The following is a 17,768-nucleotide window of genomic DNA, read 5'->3' as shown; positions in this document are numbered from 1 at the left end:
TGATTTTTGAACTTTCAAATTTCTTGCACTAAAAGGGTCGAAGCTTATCGAACTTTCGATCTTCCTACGCTTACAAATTAGATAATTTTCGAACTTTCAAACTTGTTTATCTAAAAAATTCAAAAATTTCCGAACTTTCAAATTCTGAAAAGTCAAAAGTTGGATGAACTTTGAAAGACTGGCGGGCGGTATCATTTGGATTCAAGCAGTGAAATACATTCATAATTTTTTTTTTTTGAATTTTTACATGCAATGTTGCATTCCTTGCGAAAGACAGTGCCGTTTATTTCAATGTTCTGGCATGCTCAGTTTTAAAGAAATTAATTCCCGAAGGAGCGAGGAAGTAAGACTGGTTTTTGACAATTGTTGTTTGTGCCATATTTGTCGCGCACTATAGCCGAAGTTATTTATGGTAGAGATGTTAGGTAATTGTCGTCCTAAGATATAATTATTGTTGTTCAAGATAAGTTTCGAAGAAATGTCCAAACATGTATCTACGGGCAATTATGCCCTAAACTTGGTAATTTTGTTTGTCTGAATTGTTTGAGGTATCACATTTAAATTAACACCACAGACAGTACATATCATTGCCATCTACAGAATAGAAAATAATGTATTTATTGTTTTTTTCACGCTGAGGAATAAATTAACTCATGAGAGAAGATTTCTAATATTGTTCAAGTGCATCACATCATTAAAAAAAAAGCCATTTTTTTTTCCTCATTTTACGTTTCTGGGGCATGTTTCTTTTAGCCTGTATACGTTTTTGGTAGGAGAAACTTGTTTCACAGTTCTGGGCCTCTGAATATGCAAGAATACAACACTTCTAACGGGTTCCTGATAGTTTTTTTTTTTTTCCAGCTTTTTATCTTTGCAGTTATTATGTATTTTTTCTTTCTTTTTTTTTACCAGTGGCACAGTTATTTAAGTTGAAAAGGCAGAGACAGCTTTAAACTTCCAAACGACTAAGCATGTGACGAGTAGTGCCTTCTGACCACGAGTTTCTAACAATGACCATCTACGCAATCTTTTATGCAGTGGAAAGCGTCAGTGGCCATACATATGCATAAATAATTTCAAATTAAAATAAGCTCGACCACGCCCTCTTTCCCTGTATTGTTTTCTTTAACAGTCCAAAGTATCTGGGGAGGGGGGGGGGGGGGGGGGGGGAAGGTGAAAACTGGAGGCCCCCCCCCGTTTTTTGTCTTCCGACGCCACTGGTATGGTAGAACTTTCCTCGAGTTGTGTCGGTTTCTGTGCTTTTTGCTCGGCGTTTCTTCCGTCCTGGAAATTAAACCTCCAAAACAATTATAAACTAAAAAATTGTCAAAGTGCAAGCGAGCTGGTTTATGTTGATCATGATGCAAAATCCTGAGACTGGGCATGAAATTTGAAAGGAAAAGTGTAAGAAGACAGGAAAAAGGGGACAGGACAACGTCACAAACTCAGCTCAGTTGAGTCTGAGACATTGTACTAAGCTGAGTTTTCAGCTGAGTTGAGTTTGAGACGTTGTCCTGAGCTGAATTTGAGACGTTGTCCTGAGCTGAGTTTGAGACAATGTCCTGTCCCCTTTTTTCTGTCTTCTTACACTCTTTCTTTCAAATTTCATTCCCAGTCTCAGGGTTTTGCATCATGTACAAACTAAACTTACTATATACCAGCGTCACTCGGGCGGCGTTCGATCGGAAAACTACCAGCGTGCAAGGGGGTAGGGAGGCAGTTTGCCAGATAGCTTTAAGGTTTTTTTTTGAGCCTCGGCCACCTGCCTGCTCCTGGCCGTTTCGAACTGGATGAGTATCGTTAAACAGTGCGTTCGCGTGATCACTACTGCGTGATGCACGTTAAAGACTCCCCCCCCCCCCTTCCCAGGTTGGCAGTCACAATTACTGATCTCTGCACTGGCAAATATTTCAGCACATCCGGGACACTCGTCGTCTCATTTAATTGCCTGACCAACTTCGCGCAGTCTAAATATCACACCCTAACTTTTTTAAACCTAACTTCGTGAAAACCAGTGAGGCGTGAAGACGTTATTTGAAACTGAAACTGTGGAGGAACATGAAAACCGGACTTCGAACTTTGCGCACTTGGACTTTAAAAAAAGTCATAACCTTCAAAGTTTTTTTTTTTTTTTTTTGATTTATCCTTAATAGAGAATTAAAGCCTTCGAACTTTATGTAGAAAGAAATTCGAAATATTCAAATTTATCGAACTTTATGTCCGTAAAAATTCGAAACATTCAAATTTTTAGAATTTCAGATCCAAAGAAATTCGATAGCTTTGAATTTTTCGAAGTTAAGATTCAAAGAAATTTGAAATCTTCGAATTTTTCAAACGTTAGATTTCAAGAAATTCAAAGCTTTCGAATCTCTCGAATTTTAAGTTAGGAAAGTTCGAAATCTTCGAATTTCTCGAACCTCAAGAAAAAAAAATATTCGAATCAAACCCAAACTTTTAGAAACCGTGAAAGCTTTAAACTTTTCGAATTTTAAACTCCACAGTGTTGTAACGTTGCGAACTTTTTGAATTCGAACCTTGGTACGGTCGAAAATATCGAAGTCCTTCTAATTCGACCTCATTTCATTTAGAAAATATTGAAACCTTTCGAATTCGAACCTAGGGTAGTTCGCGGCATCCCTAACCGTAATGTCCCCGAACTTGGATTGACGTCAAGGTATTTGCCAACTCGATTGCCGGCTTTCCTACTTCCCCAGCATCGCTCTTCGTTGCTTAATTCGCCCGCTCGCTCACTCGTTGTGCCTGGCATATATTTTTTTTTTTTATTATTATTTTCTTGCTCACTCCTTTTTTTAGAAACATGTTCTCACAAATCAAACATTCGTACTGTATGCTGATCGGCGGTGTTCATCATGCGCACGCCACCGACAGACTTAGCGATGTAAAGCGTAGTTTCGTGAGCATTTCTTGCGTAAAACAATGAAGCTAATTTGAGTTTTGAGTTTAATGTATCTCTTGTGCAGCCGCGCTAGGTATGTACAGAAAAATAGGCGTTTCTCTAGCTTTTTTAGAACGTTTTGTGCTTATTCACCGAGATATGGCCCACCCTTGTTTTTTTTTATGAATTTCAGGCGGCAGGGGGTGTGGGCAGTGACTTGGGATATAACGGTATCTCATGAAGAGCGCCGTGAACGTAGGCGTCTGACGTCTGGAAACTCTGAGTATTGCTAAACGTTCCTGATGAGAACGTTTCACGTATGCAACACAATTGCCTCGTAATTTCCCTAACATTTTAATCCTTTTCTCAACTACAGAGAGGAATTAAATATCTAGATCCACTTCACAAAACCAGAAACCACATTGCGACGGCTGAGTGTACAAAATAAGGCAGTTCATTGAGCGTCTTTTTTTTGTTTGTTCTTTTACGCTGTGTGTTTCGGGTTAGGTTTCCATAAAAAAAATGGCCCTAAAAGTGTAAAGCAAGAATTAACACATCATCTGTAATTCTCTGCCAAATGACATCATTACAATAACCGACTATGTGTCGTTTTCATTCGAACTTTCTCATTATTATTCATAAATATTCTTTTTTGTGTTTTCATGGATTATGAGTTACATATGCGTGTGCCCAATTATTCGGAGGTATATAGTGTGACCTGAGTTTTCTAAAACTGTTTAATGAGGTTTTGCCCAAGCTGTTATTTTATACATATATCCCGCTGGCACCGTTCTTTTTACGTTAATTGCCCATACTTTTTATTTTCCCACCCCTTACAAAAGTTCCACCAGGAGATGTAGTATCAATAAATAAAAATAATGGTTGAATTGACGTGTAATTTTACACCAATTCAGGTTTTCCCGCTAAATTTAAGGGGAGAACCTAAATTGGCGTATGATCTAACTAGCGTGCAGAAATTACACCTCGCATTCTGTGCACCTCAGCTTCATCCTAGAAATCGAGCACCTGTCGTTTATTTTTTTTTTTTCATCTCGTTATTGCCAGGGCACAGGTTCTGTATGACAAGCCAGCCGCAGTGTTCCGCCCAACCAGTCCGACGGAGCTGCATCCGCTGTTCCAACGGTTGGCGCGGGAATTCCCAGAGCTGCGGAGCTCCCTTTCGGAGAAACAGGGAAGGGGTGACGGCGAACCTGACGACGACTACTCTCGGACCGTCTTCACCCAGGAAGGAGGTTCTGGTTCCAGTTCCGGTTCACTGAGGCCGGACCGTCCTGCCCTGCTCGTGAGCGGAACTAGCTGGACAGGTCAGTTACCAGATGCACTATCTGTCTCAGCAGAAAGTTTATTTATTTATTCATTTATTTACCCTTCATTCTGCTGCACCCCTTAGAGCATAACAGCAGGGAGAGGGGTACATAAAGAGAATGAGCATGATGTATATAGTAATTTGCAGGGTAGCTTGCCTCTGACTCTTTCCTAAAATATTTCATTATAACCCATCACTCAGTCAACGACTTTTCACAAGACCCTTCTATGTTTCATCCCGTCGGGATCATTTTTATAAAGTAGGCATAACTGTATGTAACATTAATGCGTCCCATCACTCATTCATTCAAAACATCCTTTGATTGGAACCACTTTCCCACCTCCATCGCTACAACTTAGATCAATGATCTGTTTTAAACTGCTCTCACTAATCTTCATTGTTCAATACTGTAACCATATCTGCTTTTTGCCTTATAATTTTTTTTTATTGCACTTTGTTGTATTTACACTTCACTTCCCTCTGTGATGCTATTGGCCTTAGAGGGATACTACAACGAAATTTCGGTGCTCATTTTTTTGGTCTTTGTGTTCAAAAGAGCAGTATCACATGGAACATACCAAAACCTTGTTAAAAAAGTCTCGAAAAGGAGTTTTACAATGAATTAAACAATTAGCAGAGAGCACCTGGTGGATGTCGCTAACGCCTCGTTTGTAATGCCCGCCTAGGAACCTTGACAGCTAGTGACGGAGGTTGTCTCGTCTTCGGCCACGAGGAGAGAAGGGGGAAGGAGGAACTCCCCTCTTCCCGAGAATCCCTTTTGTGTGTCGCAGAAGTCGCTATTGTCCCCCTAGAAGATTATAGAAGATTAACCCGTCTCTCAAAATTCGTACAAAAGCAGCCGCTTCGGTGGCTGGAACGACTAGGCCATCCTCTCTACGTCAGCCTCGCCGTAGCTTTGCTCGTCTTGAGACGACCTACGTCACGATTGCGTTGGATGTCTTGTGCTCCAAGCTGGGCCTTCTCCGAGCGCTTGCCAGAGTGGGCCGTTTATAACGAAAAATACAGCCACCAGGATCAAAATACAAACGTGCGATTGTCATTTACGGATATTGTGGATCATATTCAACCTATTTTTGAACACGACGGGAATATTTCAAATTTCGTTGAAGTATCCCTTTAAGGATATTGAAATAAATAGTGAGGATCGCAACAGGTGCCGGTCACTTGCAGTACGAACGAAGAGTGACGAGTGACAGTGTGACAAAGTTTCAACTCGTAACGGGCGTTCCGGTGCGACATATGACAGACTGCAGAAAGGAAAGTAGAACATATAGATGTTGATGAAAAAAACAGTGAGTGCGCAGGCAAGCTGGTGGAAGTAGATCATGATGTAGAATACCCGAGACTGTGGTAAAAGCTGAGAAACTCGGTTGAGACATTCTTTTCCCCCGTCCTTTTTCCTTCGACCAGGTTTTCCAGCTTTTACCACAGTCTCGGGTATTCTACATCATGATATAGATGTTAGTGGTCAGATTTTCATTAACAGTTTTTGAACACAACCCACTTTTGTGTCAAAAACGAAAAATGAAAACCTCGCACTTTTTGTGCGTGTGCTCACATGTCCGGACATGTTGCGCTCGGAAGGTGCTCGCCTTGTTTGTGGAACCATTGCCCGCGCGAAGCTGGTTCTTGTTCACATTAGATATTGAACCACACTGCAACACTAATAGAAAGCACCGCTCTAAACTGCAAGTTTTGTTGTTACTCTACTTTTGCAAAGGAATTAAAAAAGTCAAAACTCGCTGGACCAACTGTGCAGCCCTCAGTGGAGACTATGTTAAGAAATAAAATAAATTTGAAAAAAAAGAAAACAGTGGTTTATCTTCCCTTTTTTACCATACTCATCAAACGACCCTCGTATATGCTTGTGACACTGGTGCAGGCATTTCAGACACTAATTGTCTAGTAAACATCTTGATATAGCAAACATTTTTCTAAAAAAAAAAACGACTAATTTAGGAAAGTTCTATTGTAGTTAGAAAACGGCGCATTTGATAGTTTACACTATTTTCTTAATTTTCCTCATAATGGTTTTGTTCACTAGTACTCGGTCTAATTCTGAATTTAGTCGTCTTGTTAATGTAATTACAATGAAATTTTTTATTTTTTTTTGCTTGCAGAGGATGAAGATTTTTCTGTGCTCCTGGAATCTCTCGAAGGTGGGTATGTCATAGTGTGTGAGGGAAAATGTGTGTTCCTTAAAAGGGCAGTGACACCCCCCAAAACATTTTTTTGTATTTTTTGGCAGGCAACTTAATATGGTGCCAGGAGACTACTCAATTAATATTTTGCAACAGTGTCACTTACATTTTTAATTAAAGCCAAAAAACTAAAACTGCTCGAAACCGAAGCATGCGCGGAAGCTCGTGGGCAAGACATGCGGGCAATGTGTACCGGGGAGAAGGGAGAAATGTAGAGGAAGAGAGAGATGCCAGAAGTCGCATGACTACGCATGACAGCATTTTGTTTTTCTCTGCTTCTTTCGGCGCGTAAAGAGCAAGACGACGACGACGACGATGTTGAGTGCACCGTCTGTCGCACGATTGTTTCACACTTGTATCCTTTCCGCTCAATGACCTGCGTTTGAAGATCGATTGGCCGGTACCACGAACAACGGTTCTGAAGTAGCGGCCCCATGTCCGTCTCAACGTTTGTCCATTGTGCGCTGCTTTCACGTCGGCCAGCCCACAATACGTCACCATACTGATAATGATATGCACACATGCTTCCTGCGGTCTGTGCAACATTTTCTTTTAGACCAATGTATTTGCAGCTTCTTTGATGTTACAGACATTGGGTACATGTTGTTTCCTATTTTTAATATTGAATGTGTGCCTTAGACTACCTGCGACTTCGAATATATTTGGTACATATACAGGTGATTCAAAAAGAGGCCAGGCTCTTTAAATCGACCGCAGAATTCGGTTTCTTAACCTATTGTACTACGACTTTGTCCAGCGTTGCCCACAGATGGTGCATTTTTTTTGTAAGATTTGCAAAGAGCGAACTTACCTGAGGGAAAAGTAAAGAAATAAAAAGGCTTAGCTCCTATGGAAACGCAGCGAAGCCAGCCACCGGTCTTCAAACAACACAGCGCCGTTTCGCGCGGGAGGCAAGAGATGGGCGCAAGCGGTCGCGACGCCAACTGCCGCCAACGAACGAGCATACGGCGCCGAGAGCCGGCGTCTTTAGCAGACAAGGAACTGCAGTTCCTTGTTGTTATCGCGCCTGTTTTTGTTTCTGCGACTGTCGCCGCCTGCGGACCGCGCGCCGCTTTTGAGTCAAAAAGATTGTCTGCGAAAGTCGCCGGCTCTCGATGCGTATGCTCGTTCGTTGGCGGCGTTCGTTGCGCCATCTCGTCTCTCGTACGAAACGGCGCCGTGTTGTTTGAAGACCGGTGGCGTCGCTGCGAGGAGCTAAGCCTTTTTCTTTCTTTACTTTTTCCTCATGTAAATTCGCTCTTTGCAAATTTTACAAAAAAAAAAAAAAAATGCACCATGTGTGGGCAACGCTGCACTAAGTCGTAGCGTGATAGGTTAAGTAACTGAACTTTGCGGTCGATTTAAAGAGCCTGGCCTCTCCTAATCATCCTGTAGTTTGAACACCACATAGCCGTAGAAAAAAGAGTGAGCGTGACTGAAACCGGCCAATTCTCGACCAGCCATTTTGCGGGTGGAAAGAAAACAAATTTTAAACCGCAGATTGTGTTCTACAGAGTTGGGCTTTTACAGGTCGTGTTCCGATTAAAATCTCGGGGAGCGTAAATACCCTGTTGGTGTGCCTTCAAAGCCATTTTTTTTCAGCTTACGACGCCAAAAAGGAGCGGGGGGACAGCAGCCTGCCCAACCTTTTCTGCGTCATAACGGGTGAGGTGCTTCCCAAAGATGTCCAAGGCCTACCTGTTGGCTACCCTAGTAGAGGAAATTGCGTTGTGTGTATGTTTAGGCAGTGCGGTTTACACGGCGCTATTGATGAGAAATTTTGTGAGTGCAGTACCAGCGCTAGCCTGGGGCCTTTAATGTGCATCGCCCAAGAATGATTACACAATTGCGCATTGGTGGGCTCTGCAATGCGAGCTCATCCTTTTAGAGGGGCAAGTCAAAACCAATGTGTCAAGGATAGGTATAAGTAGTGACAATAGTGCTGCCAACATATAATGTGATTATATTAAGGCGAAAATATGCTCAATATGCACTACGGTCGAATATACGAAGGCCAAACCCTGTTTCCACAGGATAGTTGTTTGAGGAATAGATGCGACTTCAGCCAACGTCGTTTCATTGCTGTTTACTAGGGTGCCGTTGGTTGGGCAGTGTGTGTCGGCCTTGCAGGTTAGGTAAAACAAGTTTCATTCAGAAACAATTTCGTTTCATATCATATTCAAACTCTTTTTTTGGGGAACTGGCAGACAAGAGAATGTCTTCTCGTAAAGAAAGGATAGTGTGGGTGTTCCTACATTCTGCGTGGAGCCTTGAGTTCATTTTGTAGTTGGACATTTTCCGACTGTTAAGTCAATTTTCAGAAAAGAATTTGGCTGTGCTTCGTAAAACTTACAAATCTATGGAAGGACCTTCATATGTCTTATAAGGGGTCAGATGCCTTTTTTTGAGGTCTTTATGAGGACATATGTTTACCTGCTTAATATTGGGTATGCATATATTTTTTTTTTGTTAAGGCACAATCATAAGGAAATATGGTATCATTGAAATGGTCTGCAGGGAAGGGGCCGATGAAGGATCACTACCTAGCCAAGATCCGAGCCAAGCCGATGAAGCATGTCCAGTTCCTTGCTCCTTGGTTGTCGGCTCAGGACTACCCGAAACTGCTTGGTAAGTCCAGTGCGATTAGGTTAATTCATGTTGCTCGCATTCAGAAACACCCATTACAAATATTTCGTGCCAATGTGTGCAAATCTCGGGTACATTTTGTATTTCAGACAAGACGCTTGGGACAAAGTTGGGGCCACTTTACTTAAAGGGGCCCTGCAATCATATTTAAGCGTCTACCTTTTTTGCGGTTTCCACGTCTCTTGGTGTTGGGGCAAGCCAGCGGGCACGGAGAGAGTAACTAAATATCAGTGCGTCATGTTTTAACCGGACGACGCGGAAACCTCCTCCACCGACGAGGGCGACCCGCGGTACCGAAAGCACGCAAAATGTGACGTCTTTGGTCCTGGGCTTGCCACTGGTCAAAGCCGCTAAGAGCTTTTTTTTAGTCGAGATACAAAATATAAGTGTCGCGAACCGTTTCAGTTATATATGAAAGTAGTTTTTGTTCACTATTTTAGATCAGAAAAGATACAAATGCAGTTTAGAAAGTACGGAAACGAGAAATGACCTGTCGACATACCCGCCACCAAGCGGCGGAAAAAAACGGCGCATACTAGAAAAGGCTAGTGGGATGAGGCTACGACAAACGAGGAGCGCAGAAAGGTCCCGGATGTATGCGGCGGCGCTGTGGTCGTATACCGGCTCAAGAATCCGACCTCCGAGCGTTCCGAAGGCCTTCGGCGCGGGCCCTGCTGGCGATTTGGCCATTTGGCGGTGCGTCAGCGCGAAGTGGCTCCCGTTCTGAACTGATCTTTACCCCGTGTTTCCTGTCGTTCTTGGCCAATGAAATGTTATGCCGAATTAGTGTTTAGTCGCGCTGCAAATGAAATACGAGCCGCCCTGGCCGCCCGCTTCATACAGCCTATCCAACACGTGCTTTAGTGGCGCCCTCTCGAGCCGTCGACACGGAGTGCGGCAGCCGTGTGCGCTCGATGAGCTCACTACTCCTCCTCTAGTTCAAGGCCACTCAAGGCAGGACCTAAGACGTCATGAAGGAGGTTATTTTTTGCTTGTTTTTGTAATTCTAATTTGCCTATAACTTTTAAAATAAAGCGAAATTTGAGAAAAGAAAAGTTGGATTAGGTTACTACGCTCAGTACGCTCAGGTTCAGTGCAAATTAAAAACCAGTCAGAAAGTCATTGCAGGGCCCCTTTAAAGAAGTTCCCCTTGCAAGCCACTTGGATTTCAGTGACTGTCCCCATTGGTCGCACTTACTGACAGCTGTAATCAAAGTGGTCTTAGTTGTACTCCTAAGGGGCCCACCCTGGGTACCATATTTGGTCAAGATGGGTCTTAGTGCTCTCTCAGTGTAGGCTGTCAATGCCAATGTCCAGTGTCAGTGTGCACGATTTGGATATACAGGCATAGGTGCTACCATATAATCCGTATAATTGCGTGTATGGGCCACACTTGCATAAGGGCCACATCCCCCATATTTAGACAATATTAAAAAAAAAATTTAAATGTTTTTAGCCTTTCTACTCTGGTGAAGAAGAAAGACTAGCAAAGCTGTGCTATGGTGGGATGACCTCAAGGATGATCTCAAGGACGACTTCTTGGACGACTTCAAGGATGACTTCTTGGACGACCTCAAGGATGACGCCTAGAACACGTCTAGGACGACCTCAATGACAATCCCTAGAATGACCTCGAGGACGACGTCTAGGACGACCTCAAGAACAATGCCTTTGACAACCTCAGGTACGACGTCTAAGACGACCTCAAGGACAACATCTAGGATGACCTCGAGGGTGACTTCTAGGACGACGTCTAGGGCGACCTCGAGGATGACTTCTAGGACGACCTTGAGGACGACTTCTAGGACGACCTCGAGGACAACCTCAAGGACGGCCTCAAGGATGACGTCTAGAGAAATTCAGTCTTTCCACTCTGGCGAAAACCAGTGGAAAGGCTAAAAAGGTTGCTGCCATTGCTCATAGATGGCGGTAGCTGTCCAGAGTTTTCTGTCGACATTTATTTGGCGACGGACACGAAACTAGGGAAACTAGCCCTTAACAGCTCCGCTGTAAAAAGTTATTATTTTTTTGCAGCACCCCCGTTTCTTCCAGGGGTGCCGACTGCTTCCGCAGTGTGGCGAGCGCTCCGCATCTCTGCCATCTTTACTTCGCCAGATACCTCTGCTCGCACTTTTCACCGTGTTTTGAAACTCGGATAAGAGAGGTTACGGGAGTAAAGCTTCGGAGAGCTGTCTTTTTTATGGTTTTCGCGTCATCCACAGTCGCCTTCCGCCCATATGCCGTGAAACTGGACACTTCCGCCAATGTGCTGCTGGGCAACCGACCACTTGGATTCCCGAATGTGGCTGCAAGGCCAGTTAAGCTTGGTGAAAGTTTTCTTCTGTTATGTTGGTCTATGTGTGCCCCACGACCTGAGAGCGGTGAACTTTTGAACTGTCACCTATACCTTGGAGTGTAGCAGACGTACGGTTCGAGGTGGGCTCATATCGGTACGCCGCAGCCATTTTATGTTGGCATATTGAAACAGACGTCACGATGAAATTCTACAAAATAAATGGTGAATCTGAACCCCGAAAAGGCGCTTACTGAACGGCTCAAAAGAGCAACTCTGGCCACTGTTGCTGCCAATCAGACCCGAGCGCCGAGGATACCGCAGGTTGCAAGGATCGAGACCAAAATAAAGGCGCTCTAGACCACTGCATGCTATTGCAATAATATATCCATTTTACAGTGAATCTGTATACAGTTGAACCTCGATTTAACGAAACCTGATTTTACGAATTTTCTGGTTTAACGAAGAAATTCGCATTCCTCGCGCAGCCTATGCGCGAGGTCTCCCTTTCTCGATTTTACGAAGTTCCCGATTTAACGAAGTAATTAGCGGGTCCCGGTGACTTTGTTAAATCGAGGTTTAACTGTATGGCTAGGGTTCCGTGGATTTTTCATGTGCGTCAACAAGAACTCGCAGCCCCCTTGTCATCGTTCCAAATGCTTGCGTGCCTAGTTTCCTTCTGCTCTCTTGTTGGGGTGGTGGTCCCGTTGCACGTGTCTACTTTCTGCCAAGTGCTGGTCCCGTCGCTCGTGTCCAGATTCCTCTGGCTCCTCAGGGTGGCGATAGTCGTCCACACGAATGTATATAAAAAACCAGAGAGACAAGTTGCCATTCTTCATTTTCACTTTCACTTCTCTCGTCGTAATGGGTAGGCCGTGTATAGTGTGGATTCCTGAAGAGCAACGGGTCTACTAACAGCAACGGCAGGAATGGCAACTAGAATGTCATAGGCGGAGGCGGGCGGCTAACACCACCAATGAAGATCGTGCATAAATGTGTTTGTACCTTTGTTCAAAATTATGTGTCACGTCTATGTCGTGTGCTAAACAGCTTTGCTGGTCATCCACCTCCACAGAGTGTAATGGCTCATGATTTTTTTGGATGTACATTCAACTTTCCCTCGTCTTTATCTGTTTGTGGGCGGCACCTAGAAAACTAGCCCCGAAATTTGGAAGAAAAAGTGCGGCCCTTACACGTGTTTATATGGTATTTGTTTGTTTGTTACAGTGTCTTGTGAAAGTACATCTAGGGTAGCTTTGTTTTTGGGTTTTGTATATCTTGGCCTTTTCAGATTTTGCCTAGGGACGTCCGTAGTGGTAGCAGATGCGACTGTCCAAAAAAATGCTTTGAATTTGAAGAAATGTTACCTCCAAAAACACAGCCCTAGTCTACCTATTGACGGTCGTCACTGCAGGGGTGGATTTATGCATCAAGCAGTAAGAATTCGGCTGGCGGGGGGGAGTAGTATTCTGTGGAGATGTTTTGTTACGGCCGAAATGTTGCCCGTATCTATTTTGTTGACCCAATATTTGCTACGTCACCAAGAACTGAACTTTTTGCTAATGTTTATAAATTTTTTCGTTAAAAAAGTAATGACCTTGGGGACCAGCTTAGGAAAAGGGTGTCCACCCCTCCGCCCCACCCCACACCCCCTAAATCTGCCTCTGCGTCACCATACATGTACGGCAGCGATTACATATTTCAGAGTGCCCATCTAAACTCGAAATCGCAAGCACCCCAGGAAGCACTACTATTTGTTATGTCTTTGGCGAACTATAAACGTAAGTCCACAGTGTTTCCCTATTTACAGCATTGAAATTAGATGCTCCGCACACATGATACGAGCGAGGTGGTCGCTTTGCCTCTCTGCTCTGAGAGTGGTTCTTTCGACTCTGACTTTTAAGGCTTCTCAGAATTGAATTCAGATGATGAGAGTTTACCGCCAGATGAAGAAGCTGTGTAAAGTACCTTTTCAAAATCTGAAACCGCCGGTATGTCACAGAAGCACACGCACCAAAATGTAACCAAATGGAAGAAAGGAGACAATTTTTCGCCTTCAATATTTCGATTTGATTCTTCTAAACTTGAGCAGCTTACAAGCATCTTACATGCTCCTGCTAGGTAATTAAGAAATCTGCACATCGATGTCTCTGTTATAATAAGCTATTGTTTTGGGCCACTGGAAACATCGTTTAGGAAAATAACTCGACCGTTAAAGGGTTAAAGTGGAACTTAGAAACATGAAAGGATAAAACATAGAGCACTGTTAACGTCCCCATCCTCCATGTTTTACTTTTTCATGTATTCGGATCTATTCATCAACATGCTCGTTTTCAGTTTTATAAGAGTAGTTGTCAGTTTTGATCTGGATGGATTCCAGTAATCCGTGTCACAGCGACCGACAGCTTGTTTGTAGCTTGCGATTGGAGGAAAAATTGCCCGCCTGAACTGGTCCTAAGCATATTTATTCGAACGGCAACTTTACAAGGCCACTTCCTCTGGTAGGCGCAGCTGACTTGGGCGTCTGCCTCCATACGTCCTCGAGCAAACTGGACCTGCCCATGAAAGTTGTGGACATGTTCGGCTGCGGACTGCCCGTCTGCGCCGTCGACTACCCCTGGTGAGCAGAGTGTTTCTTTTCGAAACATGGTCCTTCATCTCTCGAAATATATGATGGAGCTGAGCAGCAATGGAGCAGCAAATCGAGCTGCAGATAGAGCGGCAAAATATGTGATTGAGATAGAGCAGCTTCTAGAGCTTTTTTTTTTATATAACTTGTGATCCAATACAAATGAAATTTGCAGAGCTTATGTGCTTTTACAATCTAACTACAGGCACATACTTGGTTTTCACATAGCTTAGTGAGTTTTGCTAAAATTGAAAGTTTCATTTGCAAAGTCCAGGATTAAGACAAATTCAAGTACTGAATGAAGTCGAATGAAGTTGGGAAGTCGAAGGTCTGCAGAATCTATTAAGGCACCAATGAAAGCTCTAGGGTGATTTATAAGATGTGAATGACACTTGAATTTTTCAGTTTTAAAATGTTTTTTACAGGAAGTATAGAATCATCTAAAAAAATGGATGCCATATGTAATATGTAGCATATTTCTACCTCTTACTGCAAACCTTGCTTATAAACCTACCAGAGAAAGGAAAATCAATGAAGATTAGAGGTATCCAAAGTGGAGATGCTTCCATAAAATGGCAAAGTGGATAAAAAGTTTATTTTGAAACAACAGAAAAAAGCACATACAGACAGATTGTACTATGCTTTCAAATGAATATTTCAATATAAAGATACTTATTTCATAGAAATACTTGAAGACAAAATAATAAATACACGTCTATCTTAAAAAAAAAAAAATTTTTTTTGTAAGGAGCAGTGTTTTTTTTTTTAAAGACGCCCTGCAATCATATTTAAGCATCTACCTTTTTTACGGCTTCCACGTCCCTCGGGGTTTGGGCGAGCCATTGGGCACGGAGAGAGTAACTAAATATCAGTGCGTCATATTTTAACCGAATGACGCGGAAACCTCCCCCACCGACGGGGGCGACTCACGGTGTTGAAAGCGCGCGATATGTGACGTCTTTGGTCCTGGGCTTACTACTGGTCAGAGCCGCTAAAAGCTTCTTTTTAGTTGAAATACAAAAATATAAGTGGCGCGAACCATTTCAGTTATTTATAAAAGTAGTTTTTGTTCAGTATATTAGATCAGAAAAGAAACAAATGCAGTTTAGAAAGTACGGAAACAAGAAATGACCCGTCGACATACCCGCCACCAGGCGGTGGAAAAGGCGGCGCATACTAGAAAGGTGTAGTGGGATCAGGCGCCAACGAGCGGCGAGCGTAGAAAGGTCCCAGATGTATGCGGCGGCACTGCGGTCGTATCGACTGGAGGATCCGACCGGTTCCGAGCGTTCCCAAGACCTTCGGCGAGCAGCTTCGGCTTGCAGTTTAGCGTTTTGGCGGTGTGGCAGCGCGAAGTGGCTCCCGTTCTGAACTGATCTTTACCCAGTGCTTGCTGTAGTTTGTGGCCAATGATGTGTCATGCCGAATTAGTGTTTACTCGCGCAGCGAATGCAATGCGAGCCGCCCTGGCTGCCCACTTCATACAGCCTAGCCAGAACATGCTTTAGGGGCGCCCCCTCGAGCCGTCGACACGGCAGCCGTGATCGCTTGCTGAGCTCACTACCCCTGCGCTAGTTCACGGCCACTCAAGCAACCAAGGACGTCATGAAGGAGGTTATTTTTGGTTGTTTTTGTAATTTTAATTTGCCTATAACTTTTAAAATAAAGCGAAATTCGAGAAAAGAAAAGTTTAATTAAGTTGCTACGTTCAGTGTGCTCAGGTTCGGTGCAAATTAAAAACCAGTCAAAAAGTCCTTGCAGGGCCCCTTTAAGAGGACTGCGATGCAATATGTTTTCATGCCAGGAATAAACACCTCATGTTTATAAAGCGTGGAACAGGTTTTCACTCACATCTAGGAACTTGTTTCCACGAAAGGCGCACTGACGAGTCTTGCGTTCCTTTCCTTCCTCTAATTTCTATTTCTTTCCGATTTGGATATCTATGTCCCATAATGAAACAAATGACAAAGGGATCATCTTTTGGTAATGAAATGTCGGCTTGATCAGTTGTGTCGAATTTTGAACAAAAAGAAGCCGTAAATAAGGCTCTCAGATGCAACAAAATGTACAAAAAAAGAACAAGCCACGGTCAATTGCAGCTCTTTGGAGCAACACACATCATGTGGAGACCCTCCCTGCAGCTTTCGTTTCACAATACCTTTATTGAGAGGGAGATTTTTTTTTCAGCCATCGGTACTATTTCAAGCCATCAATGGCCTCTTCAGCGGTTATCAGTTGGATTTTGAATATATATACTTGTATCTTTTAATAATTGATTTATTCAAAATTTATAATCTGTCCGCAGGTAATAAAACTGAGAGCAAGAGAAACAAGAATTACTCTGAGTGCGCAGTTATGTGATGGGCCCCACTTACTCTGTTTGTACCCAATTCTTTTAGCATTCAAGAGTTGGTGAAGCCTGGAGAGACTGGGCTTGTGTTCCAGTCGAGCGAAGAGCTTTGCGACCAACTCTGTGTGAGTACTTCTGTGTCCATCCCTGGTTTATTAATCCCATTTTCTCTGATCAAGTGCGAGCTTTTTAACAACAAAGTCAGCACATCAACTTTCCCGTCGTTGTCGATGGGACTGCAGGTATCAAGAAACTCAGAAATCCATTCTGCGTTGGTACTCTAGCACGTAAATTCCTAGCATGAAATCATTGTGCTCAGTGTCCACACGCAGGTCACATGTTTTGGTCTGAATGTGTCTGTCTAGTCATTTTCTGCATGGTCTCTTTTTTTTATATGATTGGTTGACATTGATTAGTTTCCCACAGGACGTGCGAAAAGTTGACATATGGGTGTTTTTCATCAAATGTTTTAATTGGGTTCCAGTGGCTGCTGATGTGGTAGCCTTGTCGGCTCTTGCTTAGACAGCTTTGAATGCAGACGTGCAATATTAGCCTTCGGCAATGCAGACAATAATTTTATTATTCTCTCTGAAACTGTAAGGAATGTGAAGGAGGGAAAGAGATGACTAAGAGCCACACGTGCACATGCCCAGGCACATGTGTGTGAGCTTGTGTGTGCATGTGCAGACCAGACTTGAATGTGAATATTTAGTAGAGGATCGAGCAGGAGAGAAAAAGTGGAAAGCGCAAGTGCACAACCAGTTTTTAAGCAACATCTATTGAAATTACATTGCTTAGACTCGTATACTTCTAGTGGGTTGCAGTCTATTACTACATCTACCGGGTATGAAATTGGGTACTGGGAATGGCTCTAGTGAAACGATTGTTTCCAAATCCTCTGACTCTGCGAGGCACATTTGCAGGATCTGCTGAAGGGCTTTCCGGAGATGACGGAGCGTCTGAAGTCCATGCGAGAGAACGTCCATCGTTGGCAGACGGTCCGCTGGGACGACAACTGGACCAGGGTTGCCCTGCCGACTTTTGCATCCGAATAGGGAAGTCAGCTATATCGGGTTACTTTCATGTGTTTTTTTTTCTTTCATGTTTTTTTTTTCTTCTTTATTTTGTGGGACCAAGAGAAGTGTATGTTTGAAAGAGTCGCCAATAAACATGAGTTCATCAGCACTCTTTTTCTCAGCAGTGTGTATGAGCTCTTCAGAGCGGAACCCATGGCATACAAAGATTCTTTGGGAAGTCTCAATACAATGCAGATATTTATGAAATACCCTTAATACCTTAAAATTCACTGAAGTGAGATGCACCATTCAGTCTGCTACAGTTTCTGAGCGTTTGACTCATGTATATCACAAGTGTCAATTGTGATGGTTTCGTACCGAGGTAATTT

At 43.3% G+C, this 17,768-nt stretch overlaps 1 protein-coding gene across 3 annotated transcripts in view; it reads left to right on the top strand.

Annotated features, from left to right (window-relative positions):
- LOC8029126 (chitobiosyldiphosphodolichol beta-mannosyltransferase) overlaps positions 1 to 17,548 on the top strand; it is a 52,015-nt gene extending 34,467 nt beyond the window's left edge. For all 3 annotated transcript variants that reach the window (XM_040207408.3, XM_040207409.3, XM_040207407.3), the window contains exons 7-13: positions 3,962 to 4,221; positions 6,365 to 6,403; positions 8,048 to 8,110; positions 8,963 to 9,073; positions 13,890 to 14,004; positions 16,413 to 16,488; positions 17,287 to 17,548. In XM_040207408.3, the coding sequence (XP_040063342.1) occupies positions 3,962 to 4,221; positions 6,365 to 6,403; positions 8,048 to 8,110; positions 8,963 to 9,073; positions 13,890 to 14,004; positions 16,413 to 16,488; positions 17,287 to 17,418 (796 nt within the window). In that variant the 3' untranslated portion in view covers positions 17,419 to 17,548. The remainder of the gene's footprint in view (positions 1 to 3,961; positions 4,222 to 6,364; positions 6,404 to 8,047; positions 8,111 to 8,962; positions 9,074 to 13,889; positions 14,005 to 16,412; positions 16,489 to 17,286) is intronic.
- Positions 17,549 to 17,768: the final 220 nt, after the last annotated feature.

Source organism: Ixodes scapularis, unplaced genomic scaffold (genome assembly GCF_016920785.2).
Source record: "Ixodes scapularis isolate PalLabHiFi unplaced genomic scaffold, ASM1692078v2 PGA_scaffold6__148_contigs__length_123643588, whole genome shotgun sequence".
Lineage (NCBI taxonomy): Eukaryota > Metazoa > Arthropoda > Arachnida > Ixodida > Ixodidae > Ixodes > Ixodes scapularis.
Note: the sequence above shows the minus strand (reverse complement) of the source record. Positions and strands in the feature narration are given on the sequence as shown.